The 14,311-nt window shown below is 35.2% G+C and overlaps 2 protein-coding genes across 2 annotated transcripts; both read right to left on the bottom strand.

Annotated features, from left to right (window-relative positions):
• Positions 1-1,589: 1,589 nt before the first annotated feature.
• LOC130990012 (putative late blight resistance protein homolog R1B-14) lies at positions 1,590-5,144 on the bottom strand. Its single transcript, XM_057914202.1, has 2 exons — positions 2,197-5,144; positions 1,590-1,828 (listed from the first exon to the last, which is right to left on the bottom strand). The coding sequence occupies exons 1-2, from the start codon at positions 4,892-4,894 to the stop codon at positions 1,770-1,772; spliced, it is 2,757 nt and encodes a 918-aa protein (XP_057770185.1). The 5' UTR covers positions 4,895-5,144; the 3' UTR covers positions 1,590-1,769.
• An 844-nt stretch (positions 5,145-5,988) lies between these two features.
• On the bottom strand, positions 5,989-14,281 carry LOC131009369 (glutamate receptor 2.7-like). Its single transcript, XM_057936669.1, has 5 exons — positions 14,182-14,281; positions 10,899-12,214; positions 9,236-9,542; positions 7,861-8,261; positions 5,989-6,623 (listed from the first exon to the last, which is right to left on the bottom strand). Exons 1-5 carry the CDS (start codon positions 14,279-14,281, stop codon positions 6,156-6,158), a joined length of 2,592 nt encoding a protein of 863 aa, XP_057792652.1. The 3' UTR covers positions 5,989-6,155.
• Positions 14,282-14,311: the final 30 nt, after the last annotated feature.

Below are 14,311 nucleotides of genomic sequence, written 5' to 3' on the forward strand. Positions count from 1 at the left end.
CAACTGATCTCCGACTTTGAGCTTGTCTGTGAGGATCACCTTCGCTTCTCTCTTGATCAAATCCATGTCTTCTATCACCCTCTGCAGGCCTTCATACAAGTCCAAGGAATTCATCTTTTCACCATCATTTGTGGCTTCTTTTCGACTTTGAAAACAATTGAGGAACCGAATCCCATTCCTTCGATCTTCAGATCCAGCGGGAAGAATTCGATCCACAATATGTGATTCGATGAGATCTTCAGCTGCATAAGCTGCATCTGCAATACGCATCTCCAACGGATCAGCTTCGTCGCTGTAGGCAGAAGGGGAGTTGTAGCCTTGGAGAAATTCCTGCAAGAAGGCCACAGTTTCAGTGAGAGATTCAACTTGTTTTTTGTCCAAAGAAATCGGAGGATACGGATGATGCTCGATCTGATCTATGATTTGCATGAGAGAAGCCAAAGCTGCATAAGCCGCCATGATCAAAATTTCTTAAAATTCAGAAAAAAATAAAATGATGCAAAAACACGATTAAATGGAAATATGATTATATCTATGTTCGAAAGAGTGTCGAGGGAGAATTTGATGGAGTGTTAAGTTTGGAAAGGAATTAAAGTGGCAGCTTTATCATCATTACTTGCTTTACTTAATTTGAAACTTGCTTTAGCATCTTTACAGGTAGCTTCAAAATTTCAATCCATAAATAATTTTGACAATACAAGAATAAATGCAATTATTAGTGGATTGTCAAAGTTTAAGGTACGTAGACGAGCCGGGCCCAAACCACCGGGCCAAAGGAAGATTTTGGGTTGGGCCAAGCCTACCTCTTAATGCCTGAGTTTGTTTTGGGCCTTTCCACGCATATCCCAAATCAGCCAATATTGGGACTGTGCCATGTTTGCAGATAAGATCAAATGTCCCAAAAACAATTTTACGTGTCATACGTCTTCTATTATTATATTTATTATTTTAATAATATTTTTATAAAAATAAAATTTATTGTAATAGAGCATGTTGTGCTGGCATAGCAACACGGACCTCCACTCAATGTCAAAAAATAAATTTAAAAAATGGGGTGTTTAGTCTAATGATTGAGATAAATAAAATTAATAAGATTAGAGCGTGATTAAGTAATTCATTGAATTTTGGAGTGATATAATCACTTACTTATATGATTAGAATGTAGGTTGAGTTGTCAATCATGAGCACAATCATGGAAATCATACATTTGATTAAGATGGTATTTGGCTAAGCTTAGTTTAATTAGCTTATAAGCTTTAACAGCTTATAAGATGTAGTTTTTCAAAAGATTATAGGTTGTCAAGTGTTTGGATAATTGAATTTATAAAATTATAAGCTAGAGAGAGAGAAACAATGCTAAAAAGATAAATCGAAAAGAGATGAACTTGAAATGGTATATGATAAAAATTACAAATTATAATTGAATAGTATTTATAAAATAATTTTGTATATAAGATTATTAAAAAATAAGTTCAGATAGAGAAACTTATCTTTTGGAAAACTTATAAGTTATTGGAGTTTATTTTTAGAACTTACAATTTGTTTATGAGCTTATTTTGCCAAATATTTTGAAAAAAAAAACTTATAAACTTCTAAACATCTTATAAGTTATTTTAAAGAGCTTATAAACTCAGTCAAACACTCTCTAAGCTAAATTTTTTACCAATCATATCACTCAAATCAAACCCCTCTTAAAAGAAGATTTACAAATCCAAACCAGGGCTTTTTGTAGGTTGAACAGATCATGGTGTATTTGTGGCAATATTATTTTAGGTTGAGCCGAACTTCATTTTATCCCATCGAGTTGTTTCAATGCGACCGCCGACCGCTATAAAAGCTGATGTCAGAGTCATTCTTGATCTTCAAACTACTCTTGGAAAAATATTAAATCTTGCATTTCTATGACCATTTAAGATTTCTACTCCAAAAATAGTTCATTCTTGTCATCAGCTCATTGATGTACCAAATGCAAGCATAAGTGAATTAATTATCTCTACCAAATAGAACATTTCACTAAAAACTGGTAAACCTTGTGATCCGATTCAAAATCCCAACAAAACTAGCTTAAATGATTATAATCAAGGGGCTTGGGATACCCCAAAGTTCTAATCTACATAAGTAAATAAAGTGTACTATTTTTAATCCTCAAAAGTAGACACCCCTAATAGAGTTGAGCATACACATTAAAGTTGTTACCTGCCAAGCTAAGCAGTGCTTCGTTCTTGTTCAAAAGCCTAACTTGAACCTGAAAGGGAAGCTCTTCGCCTTGTAATTCCACTTGTTCGTCTACAATCTTTTTGGCAGACCTGATCGCCGATTTGCTGCACCATGATAAATAAATCTTCTGCAGTGTTGGTATGTGTCCAATTTCAGAAGGGAGCTTCTTCAAGTCATGTAACTGATCAAGATGAAGCTGCTCAAGGCGCGGAAAGATGCTGCTCTCTTGTGCCGTCCAATGTTTGAGACCACCACACTTATCCAATGACAAGTATTTGAGAGAGGGGAATCGACCCTCAACTATCTCCCACTCGCCTCTTCCGAAGCATCCACGCACCAATTTCAGCTTCTCGAGAAGGGGTAACCAACCTATCTTCTCCAACATATCGTCCACTTCAAAGCGTCTATTCATCACAAAATGCACACTCCTTAGGGAGTGTGGAAAGGTGAGCTTTTGCAGAGAAGCAAACCCTCTAAATTCACCTCCACATGAGACATGGAGGGATTCCAATTTAGACAGACATTTTACATTGCTGAGAAAATAATAATCGTCGTGGTGGATCGCCTCGCGCTTGTAATAGCTTATTCCCAATTTCTTAACATTCGGAATTCTCTTAACCACCTCATTGCCACAATTGAAATTCTTTACTCCTTTAAGTATGTGTAGATTCTCCATGACGACGACATCATCTAGAGGGGGATCTGGGAGACACAAAGGATTTCTAGTGAACTCAATGTGCATCAACTGAGGCAGTTTCCATATTCCAACTGGGGGATTAGGCTTATACGAGCAAGCAACGATTAATGTACGCAAATTCCAATTGAGATCGAGTGAAGAGAGCCATGAGGGCATGGTACCAACTGTTACAACAAGATGCTGCAAGTTAACACATTGGAATACAATGGCATTCACAGAGCCTTGATTTGTACCATAATCAGAGACATGTAATGTCCTCAGCAATCCAAGATTCCGGCACCGTGGGACTTCCCAATATTGATAAATCATAGGGAAAATAACGGAACGAGCATGTGACATACATTGCAAGGCATCAAGGACTTTCTGCTGTGAGGTGCCCTTGGGTATAACAAAACGACGTTGGCAACTTATGCCTTTCGGAGAATGGTGACCCACGACATGATAAAACCCATATCTCCGGCTTTCTCTCAAGCAGAGGTCTCTCAACAGATCATGGATTTTGCACAACTTTATGTTTCCAGTGCACCCTAAAGAAGAAACCAGGATGAGATTTCTATCTACCAAGTCCTTTAAGAATTCTTTTGCCATCACTCTCAAGCTTTTTCCATTCATTGGTTTTACAAATCCTTCAGATACCCATAGCTTGATGAGAGTTGAGACACGAATGGCGTGATCTTCCTCAAACACTCCCATGTACAGAAAACATGGCTTTAGATAGGCCGGCAAATGATTGTAGCTCATTTTCAATATTTTCAAGCAATGTCTATCATTCTCCAAATTCACTATTGAACTTAAATTCTTCCTTATTGATTCCCAATATCCTTGAGTGTGTTCCATTTTTTTCAAAAGACCTCCCACCACAACAAGTGATAAAGGAAGTCCTCTGCAATTTTCTACAATCTTCTTTCCAATTCCAACTAGTTCAAGTGGACAACTTCCCTCCCCAAATATAGTCTTGGAGAAGAGATTCCAACTACTAACCTCATCTAGAAATTCCATTTGAAGGCTATAATTGTTGTTCAATTGGGAACTCAACTGTGATAGCCTAGTTGTCACCAATACCCGACTACCATTCTCATTGTTAGGAAAGCAAGGTTGTATCCTATCCCACGCATCGATACTCCACATATCATCCATTACAATTAGAAACCTTCTACCTGACAAACATTGGTACAGCTCTAATCCTAGTTCATCTTCACTCCTTTTACTTAGACCTTCCTTCTTTTTATTGACATCCAAAAGAAGTTCATAAAGAATTTCTTTCGCATCGTATTTTTGAGAAACTGTAGCCCAAGCACATATATCAAAATACTCTGTAATAAGTGGTTTCGAATAAATAGTTCTGGCAAGAGTGGTCTTACCAATACCGCCCATCCCAACTATTGGGATGACTTGGCGATCAAGCCGCCCCCCAACGAGCTTTTCCATGATCCCGCGTAAGACATCATCGGAGCTCACCATGGCATTGTTCTCTTCCATGGAATACGAAGGTCGTATAGAAGCAGGAGATGCAGAGACATTTCTCTGCGCCTTTCCAGTATCGATCTTCATCGCCACTCTCTTGGTCAAATCCATTTCTTCTATCACTTGTTGCAGATCTTGATACAATTTCGTCTCTTCATCATCGTGATTTCCATCTGCAGATGATTGTGATGACTCATTTTTTGGAGCTCGAAACCAATTGAAGAACCGGGCGGTTTTGGTTTCTTTGGATCTGCTGAGCTGAATCTTGTCCACAATGTGAGATTCGATAACGTCTTGAGCAAAGTAAGCTGCATCTGCAATACGAAGCTCCAATGGATCTGCTTCATCGCCGTCAGCAACAGGGGATTCATAGCCTTGAAGAAATTTCTGCAAGAACGTAACATCTTCTGTGAGGGATTCAACTTGTTGCTTGTTGATAGAAATCGGAGGGGAATGATGATGTTCGATGTCATGTATGATATGCATAAGAGAACCCAAGGCTGCATATGCCGCCATGATTGATCTGAGTCCAAGGAAAACAGAGTATATTTTTGAGAATTTTGAGTAAGAATTTGATAGGATTTAAGTGGCTAAGAACACCACTTACAAAAGTTGAAATAATCTCCCTCAGATAAAGAAAGCTGAAAATAATCAATTGAAGTTGAAATAAACAACTTGGAAATGTCAGAATAGGTTCAAAATAGTGGGTAGATGTGTACACGACTTTAGAAAACAATATGCAAGTCGCCAAGTTGCATTATTTTGTTTGTATCTCTCTTATCTCACTTGACTTACATTTCTGTTCAAATCGTCCTGGAATAAAAAAATGGACCATTAATTAATCTACACAATCAAGTAGACCAGAATCAGGGCTGGGCTAGAGTGAGCAGTGGGGTCACTGGACCCCTCTAAATTTTGTAATTCTTATAAGGGTATTTTCATAATTTCATGTATATATTATAAAAAATAGATAAATAGTATAAACTTTGTATTAGTTTCAAACCTAAGTCTTTTTCATTTCCAGACCTTAATATCTGCAAAATTCTAAATTCTTGTATAATCCCTCAAATTCTTGATTTAACTAAGGAATCAGGCTGTTGTAGATAAATTATTTATTAAATGTTGAAGCAATTGTGACATTTTTTTCATTCAACTAAATTTGTGTTAATTGTTCTAAATGAAGACACATTTTCTTTTATTTTCAACGTGAGTTTATAGATATAAATTTCTTTTGGATTGTAATTTTGATGTTGGCATGCTCCTTTCCTCTGCCTGATTCAATGTGTGTTTCTTTTATTAGGGATTATTTTTATTAAGATTATCCTTTCCCTATTCTATTTGATATTGAACACACTACAGAGGGACCGGTGGTAATTGAAATTTAGAGAATGTAATGGTGATTAAGTGATGATAATTTTTCAACTCGTACGAATTCAAGTTATGAGTCTTAATTTCATTTCTTCTTGTTTGAAGATCATCAAAACAGGTTGTTGTTGTATGTGGGACAATCTTTTAAATAATTGGTTAGTTCCTTATATTGAAAAGGATGTACTTGTAAATGTTATTAATAAAGTTATTACGCTAACGCTAAAGTTTCAGAACATGAAAAATAGGAGAAGAATACTGTCATTTATATTTTTGAAATATTTATAGCATGACTATCAACATGTAAATTCCTGGGACATTTGTAAGAGTTAGAATACTATTTAACGACAGTTTATTTGAACACTTTGAGATATTATTCGGTAACTCCAAACTAATTAGGTTGTTGTTACCACTAGAATTGTATTGATGCGAAGTCTCCATCTTGGGAAATCCTTCCTTGTTCATCACATAAATTGGTGATTGCAGGAGTCTCTGCCGCAACTACTTGTTCATCAAAACTAGCTCTCGAATCCTTGGATAACGACATCGATTTATCGTCTCTTTCCCGATCAAAAGCTCCAGCGAGATCAGAGAGTTTCCGCTTGATGGGGGCACGAGTGGTTAGAACACTCCGATTCTTGTACAAGAAGATGAACAAGGAGATGGCTAGAGCTGACAACGAAGATAGCCCAGAAATCAAAAAGAGGCCCTTAAAATGGTCGAGATTGAGGCTTTTTGAGGCATCGGCAGTTCCATTACGACACCCGCAGTTCTCTTTGCCAAACCACTTGTCGGAAATTTTATCCATTTTCCCATTCTCTCTCACTTGCAAGATTGCTCTTGAAACATCAGGGGCTAGTGGCGAACCTTTTTGAAATGCCTGCAAAATCATCGCCTTCGGTTAGTCGGGCCGGCCCAAGACCATCAGGCTAAAGGGAGATTTTGGGTTGGTCTACCCCACCAGCCCCAAATTTCTCTCAGGCCTCTTAAAAGGATTAGCCCAATTTAGATCGTGCTATTTTTAACATCTCTAGTTGTGCTGATATAGCAATCGGACCTCTAATTATTTTTATGTGTGTTATAATATTTTATTATTATATTTATTATTTTAATAGTATTTTTTATGAAAATATAATTTATTATAATATTATGAATGGTATTTACTTTTTATTTACAAAAATTGAACTTTTGAAAATATATGTACCCTAACTTTGGATGTTTCTCTACTCTAATAATAAATTCAAAATGAAATTAAATGATAAAAATTAGCATTATCATAATTGAATGGAATGAACTCTAATCAATAATCATAAAATTATATTAAAGCACAAAATTTTTATTTTTATTTTTTGAGGGAAAAAAAAAAAGCACACAAAATTGAAGTTGAAGAAAAAAATATGCAAAAAAACAATATATTATCTTTGTTCCAATTATATAGGCTTATTTTCATTTTTCAGATGTCCCAAATATATAGGTTTGTTCCCATAAAAAGTACTCCCTCCATCCACGATTTAATGCCCCACTTTGGTGTGGGCACGGAGACTAATAAAATTGAAAAATGTGATGTGGATGAAATATAAGGGTAGTTGACTAAAGTGATAAAGATAGTTGACTAAAATGATAAAGGTGTTGTGAGTGGGTCCACTGGTGATAAAGTGTAGTAAATATATAATATAAAAATGATAAAAGTATTTTAAGGTGGGTCCATTAGTGGCAAAATGTAGTAAATATAGGAAAAGAAGAAGAGTAAAATGGTACAAAAAGAAGAATATGACATTAAATTGTGGACATATTTTTAAAGGCAAGTAGGGCATTAAATTGTGGACGGATGGAGTAATATTTTTCCATTCATTTACTAATATATTTCTATTTAATTATTTGAGTTATTCCATCTTCAATTCATCATTAAAAAATAAATATTAACATAATAGAAAGTTTATTTGTATGTTTTCATTTTCAGTTGTTTTTCTTAATATTTGTGTACATTCTCATCAGCCTATATAATTGGGATGGAGAGAATGTAGAAAATTAAAAGTGTGGCACAAAATAAGACACCAAATGCAATAAACTGCTATAAAAGAAAACAAGAAGAAAAAAAGAAAAAGAAAATTACTTACAAATCCAAAGCCGGATTTTTTGTAGGTTGAGCCGATCATGGTGTATTTGTGGCAATATTGGTTGAGAAAGAGCCTAATGGAAGGCAAGTTATCAACAATTGCACCTACTCCTCCATTTCGGCTGCCCTTAGAGAGGGCTTCATCGTATTCTTCAAAGGAGGTGTAGGCTTTGAACTTGGAGTTGTCTGAGTTACTGCTATCCAAAACTGCTCTCATGAAAGAACCTTCCTTGAACCCAATATATTCACCTTTCTTTGTCAGATCGTGGATGTCGGTCGGATCGAGCTTCTGCACCGTCAGCATCGATGTCAGGCTCGCCGTGTAGCTCGACGTCAGAACAAGCACCACAAACAGCCATACAATCACCACGAATCTTGACAAGTTGTTGTTCACTTTCTCCTCTGTCGTAAAAAGACTTCCAAATATAAGCAATTTATATTTGGCGGTTTTGGGTCAAGTTGGGCCGTATAAATTTTATGTAAAAAAATTTTGGGCCCGCCCAGCCCGAAGAGCCCCAAAAAAGGAGCCAACACTGCCTGGCGAGTATTCGGATTTTTGTCAAATACTAACCGATTCGAAAAGGGTTGATCTATTGATAGCCTTCATTTTACCCTTTATAGCTACTATCTAAAAAAAATTACCTTATATGTATCCTATATTTAAATATGGGGGCTATAAAGAATAAAATAAATGCTATAAATAGAATCACTCTTCGAAAAATGAATTCGACCCGAACCGAATTATCTTAATTCAAAAAATTTAAAATTTTATGATCAAATTCGCTTGTACCAAAAAATTCGAAATCACTCTTTTTTATTAGGAGAATATAACACCAGGCTGAAATATATGACAACCAACAATATGAATAAACAAATAAAAGTTAATGTTCACCTTTATTGTAAATTTATTATTAAAAATAAGAAATTTTAAAAAAATTATCCCTTTAAATCTTCTATTTCTTTTTTCCTTTTTTTCTTGAAAAAATCATCATTTCTCCTTCCTTCTTTTCATTTTAAGGATGAATAATATTATCACATCAATACCTCATGATAATATTATTTATCCTTGGAGTGAAAAGAAGGAAGAAGAAGAAGGGGTAAAATTCTTTTTTATAGAAAATGAGTGAAAAAAACTTAAATGGAAAAAAAATCATTCTTTGTCATCATGATAAATTTATAATCAAAGAAAACACGCTAATGAGAGAATATACCATTACAAATATAATTTGAATTTTGAATTATTTCAATTTTAAAATATATCAAAATCTGAAATTTAGACAAAACTTAATTCGATCCGATCTGAACCAAAAAACTGATTCTTCTAGCAATTTAGATTAACCATTTTGACAAAGCTAGGATAAATGTCAAGTACTTACTATGTGCAAAAACAAGTGTTGAGAAAGAGAACCAGAATATCATCCCGACTTGTTGTAGCGGTGGGCCGCGGAACTCTTCATTTACGCGATGCTCAAGAGCCCAAACAACGAAGCCAGTGAAGATGAAATATGCCCCAATGGTAAGCCAGAGGCCCATTGTGAGAGGTTTCATAAAAATCCAAGCATTCTCGGTGCCCTTGATTGGGACAACAGTAGAAGCTCCAGATTCTATATAAGGAATGGTGAAATCGACGTAGTTTGATCTGTTTGCAGAGATGGTTATGCCTGCTACCACTACATCAAAGTTCTGCCCATGGCAACAACAGTTTTACTCTGTTTAGACTCAGTATACAAACAAACAAGTCTAAAATTTACAAAATTATAACATTTTACCATATCAACTAGTGATTTTTTTTAGGGAACCATATCAAATAGAGTTAATATATGAAAATTGTCATTTTCATATTACAAAGATAAAAATAGTAAAGTATTATTTTATCTTTAATTGAAGAATTCAAAATTAAATTAACAACCGAACTTATTCTTGATTGTGAATTGTCTCTTAAATAGTTCTTAAATAGTACTACAATTAGGGATGTCAAAAAAGCCCGAAACCGACGGGTCGACCCGAATAGACCGATAAAAAAGGTGGGTTAGGGCTGAAAATTTTTAGCCCGAAAAAAATTTAGCCCGAATGGCCCGAACCGAAAATAGCCCGAGCCCGATAAGGTTGGCCCGAAAACCAAGTGGGTTGGCCCGATTAACCGAACACTTTCTTAATAATTGATTTTTAAACTTTAATACTTTACTTTTTAATTTGATAATAACATTTTGATACTTGTATAATATGTTTTCATTTTTTCTAATGATTAATAATAAATATTTATGATATAAAAGTCAAAGAAAGATAGTAATTTATGTTATATCTATATACAATTTTTATCGGAAACAAAGTTAAAATTAGATATTATGTAAATTTACATTAAAATAATACTAATTTTTGTATCTAAAATAAGGCGAAATATTTTGATTTAAAAAGCACGACAAATTTTTATTACAATAATATGATTATCCATATAAAAAAATTATACATATAAAAAATCGTAAATTTGTGGGCCCGAAACCGAGTGGGTTGGCCCGATTGACATCCCTAACTACAATTCACAACCAAGGGTAAGTTTGATTAAGTTTGATTGTGAATTACTTGGTTGTGAATTACCTTTAAATTCACAAGCCACGACCAAATCTATTTTTTGTTGTGGATTATTATCATAATTAGATCCGTTTTTCAGTTGTGAAATAAGGAGAGAGGCTATTTTTAACTTTGAAATACTAGTGGCTAGTTTTTTGTTACTATCTTAAAATTTGTTATTCCCTCCATTCACCAAAAGTATGGTGATATTTGTAAGCCACGGGTTTAAATAAATGGTTGGAAGATGTGTATAAAGTTGAAAAAGAAATCTATCAAAGTTGAAGGTGCTTAAATGGTTGGAAGATGTATATAAAGTTGAGAAAGAAATGTATCAAAGTTGATTTGTCCGGCAATCAATAAATAATTTGAAAAATAGTTTTTTTTATAAACATTATGGGTAAATAAGGTTAAAAATATAAAGATATATATACACAAAAATGGAAACTGCACACTTATTATATCTAGATTTACCTTGAGGAATACTTGTTCAATAAGGCGATCGTAGTGAAATCCTGTGCTATTCCCATCGACATTTTGGAAGCCAATGTACTCGAATTCGACACGATACGGCATTGATCTCATGACTTCTTCGAACACATCAATGCAAAAACCACTCGGTTTAACCACATTTGTTTCTTCATCTATTGTAACATGAATAAGTCCACTAGTTCTACCCTTCAAAGGCACTCCCACTCTCAACTTCTTGCTCGAGTTTATGGCCCAACCTTTGGGCGCCTCGCTCGTCTGCCCCGGCCACACGATGGCTCCGAGGCTTCTCCCCCCACCGTTTCCCTTTAAATCCTTCGAAATCCCGTAACTTTCCCTCCAAAATCCGACTCTGTTTGCCCCATTGCCTACCACGTTCATGATCTCGAACACATCCGGCTGCAGCTCCCCGTTTTTAATTACAAAATCGCCACTCAACCCTTTTGAGGTAAAATTTCTGATCAAGGGTGCGAGTCTTGATCCGGAATTTGAAATCCCAATTTCTTCCAAATCGGTCGAATTTCCCATCCCGGCCCTCCTCTCGAATATTGGATATGTCACACCAACACGCTCCACTGCCTCCGCTAGAGCAGCTACACTATCATAAGCCCATAAACCTAAAATATTTAATTTTGGTCTTTCAAACTCCAAATGCTCCTCATAAAACCTCTTCTCCCATCGTCTAGTGAAGTCATCGACTTCACTAGACCTCGGGATATAGGCCCTCACGCCCACCACGCCCTGCATCGCCTCAGCAGTTTCCAGATCCACAGAGTCCAACACACTTGTTATCGTGCCGGAGATCATCCAGACATACCCCTCCTCCATCATGCCGGATTCTCGCGCCATTTTGAAGAAACGCGACGCCAGAGGCTGCAACATGTGAACGACAAACACCTTCGTCTGCATCTTCTTCAACTCATACAATTTTTCAAGAATCGTATCATTTTGAGCAGAAGGGGAGATCGCAGTCATGTTTGAGACTAGAGCATAGCTTTCCAACAAATTCTCCGTCAGAAATGGCAATAATCCACTCCCATAATTGGTGTCTTCGTAAACTAACACGACTTCTCTCCAACCGAAATTCTTGACGATTGCAGCAACTGCTTTGGCTTGAGAAGCAGAGCACCATGATGATCTGATGAAGTATGGCGATTCTTGAGGCGATAGCGACGGACTCGTTGCTGGTGAGATTATTGGGACTTTCACTTTGTTGCCGATACCTATCACGAAGTCTGCTTGTGTAGATCTTCGCGGCCCCAAAATCGCCATAACTTGAGTGTTCTTCAGCAGATCTATTGCTGCAGAGTAGAAAAAAAAATCATGAGGGCTATATTTTCTAAATTCTCTTTGATAATATATTTTTCAGGCAATTCAATTGATTAATGTGGACTTTTTCATAACAATTTGCATGAAATTCGAATAATTTTAGGAAGCTTGTAAGAGAAAATAATTTATTTTAAAGAAATGGCTTGTGGGGGCTTAAGAGCACTCCCAGCAGAAATCCCAAAATTATGCTCTTATATTTCTTCCTAAAGCTTCCCTATTTAATTTTAGGATCTCGATTTTATAAATGCATACACCAGATCTCCTATTTTCTATATAAAAACAATAATTATGTGTGGGCCCTACTAATTATAAGCTTAAAATAAATTTAGGGTGAGTGTAAATTTAAGATTGAATTTAGGTAGGTGTAAAAAATTTTGTGGGCCCCATCCAATTTAAGGGATCTGCTGGATACATTTTTTATCTCATTTTCAATTATTTTAGTCTAAATTTAGAGTTAGTGATGCATTTAGGTGATCTGCTGGGAGTGCTCTAAGCCCCCTCCCCGCTTATAACTAGATGTGTGTCCGTCAATGCTAAAAGTGTTGGTGGGATTCAAACTCGTGACCTTTCGATCACAAATATGTCCTTCACAACTAGAAAAATAAGCTCAATGTTGAAGGTGAATCAACTTACATTCTTCACAGAGTTTAGTCTTTTCATACACTAACAATATTTTTTTTTGATGAAATTTCTAAATAAATAATACAAACCACTCACACATTCCACCTATGGTGGTAATAGTGACCGAGAGTACTCGAACCTGTTTTCATACACTAACACTAACACATACTTTATCAGATACTCAAATCAAAGTTGAATAGTATTTAGAGTTAAACCTCTATGTTTTGGAACTAAATTTATACATGTTATGAAAGTGCATAGTTTTATAACATTTAATTTGTCTATTATATCCTTATTCTAAGTACTATATTTCTAACAAATATAATAATTCATTAAAAAGTTAAGTTATATTCATATTATCCTAATTGAGTCAAATCCTTTTGTGGTTTGTAAACAATATGTTATAAGCACATGTACAAAAAAATAATAAAATTGTAAGGGCCTATCATGGTATTGCTACCAATATGTTATAAGCATATGCATATATAAAATTAAGGAAATTCAGTTTGTAACTTAAATAAAATATTGCAACTAACTTTCTAGGAAGTCTTTTTTACATATACTCCCTCCGTCCACCAATTCAAGGCCTACTTGCCTTTTTGGTCCGTCCACAAAAACAAGGCCTACCTATTTTTGGTAAGTTTTTATTCATTATTTAATCAAAAAAGTCAAAGATTCTTTACAAAAAAAAAGTGGGACCCTTTCTCAACTCAACTAATAAAAATACATTTTTTCTTAAAAAGTGGGACCCTTTCTCCACTCAACTAATAAAAATACATTTTTTTCTTAAAACCCGTGTTTTTTCATATAGGCCTTTAATTGGTGGACGGATGGAGTATAAGTTTTCAATAGTCAACAACATTTGAAAGATTACTAAAAGACTTCTCAAAAAAATATTACTCCCTCCGTCCGCGATATCGTTTCCACATTGTGGACGGCACGGGTTTTAAGAAAAGTGGTGGATAGTAGTGGATATGTAGTGAGTGGAGTTTGGGTCCCACAATTGTTGTGAGTGGAAGTTTGTGGACCCTACTTATATAAATGGAAGTGGAAACGATATCGCGGATGGACCGAAATGGCAAATGTGGAAACGATATTGCGGACGGAGGGAGTATTAAAAAAACATCTTAAGAGTTTTGATGCTAAGTCCATATATAACTAAGTAAGATAACAATAAATTTCTAAAAAAAGCATACCATAATAGAATAAACAATTTAGCATTCTGAAGCCAAAAATCTCACGTTTGAGTCCTTCGTTATATGTAAAGAAATTATTTATCGAACAAAAAAAATCACAATAATTATTAGGATTTAATTACCTGCAGATGCTGCAGAAACAACATCAATGCTTGAATCCCTAAAATGAGGCACCAACATTGTGTTGTAGCTATTTTTGGAGTAGAAATCTTCAATGGCCATAGAAATGCAAGATTTTAATATTTTTCCGTG

Source organism: Salvia miltiorrhiza, chromosome 1 (assembly GCF_028751815.1).
Source record: "Salvia miltiorrhiza cultivar Shanhuang (shh) chromosome 1, IMPLAD_Smil_shh, whole genome shotgun sequence".
In the NCBI taxonomy this organism is placed as follows: domain Eukaryota; kingdom Viridiplantae; phylum Streptophyta; class Magnoliopsida; order Lamiales; family Lamiaceae; genus Salvia; species Salvia miltiorrhiza.

Excerpts from the sequence above, each read along its gene's own strand:
- LOC130990012 (XM_057914202.1), bottom strand. The coding sequence starts at position 4,894 with ATGGCGGCATATGCAGCCTTGGGTTCTCTTATGCATATCATACATGAC. Across the intron at positions 1,829-2,196 it reads AGCACTGCTTAGCTTGGCAG|CGGTCGGCGGTCGCATTGAA; the intron begins GTAACAACTTTA and ends CAGCTTTTATAG.
- LOC131009369 (XM_057936669.1), bottom strand. The coding sequence starts at position 14,281 with ATGGCCATTGAAGATTTCTACTCCAAAAATAGCTACAACACAATGTTG. Across the intron at positions 12,215-14,181 it reads TGTTTCTGCAGCATCTGCAG|CAATAGATCTGCTGAAGAAC; the intron begins GTAATTAAATCC and ends TCTACTCTGCAG. Across the intron at positions 6,624-7,860 it reads AAAAATCCGGCTTTGGATTT|GCATTTCAAAAAGGTTCGCC; the intron begins GTAAGTAATTTT and ends ATGATTTTGCAG.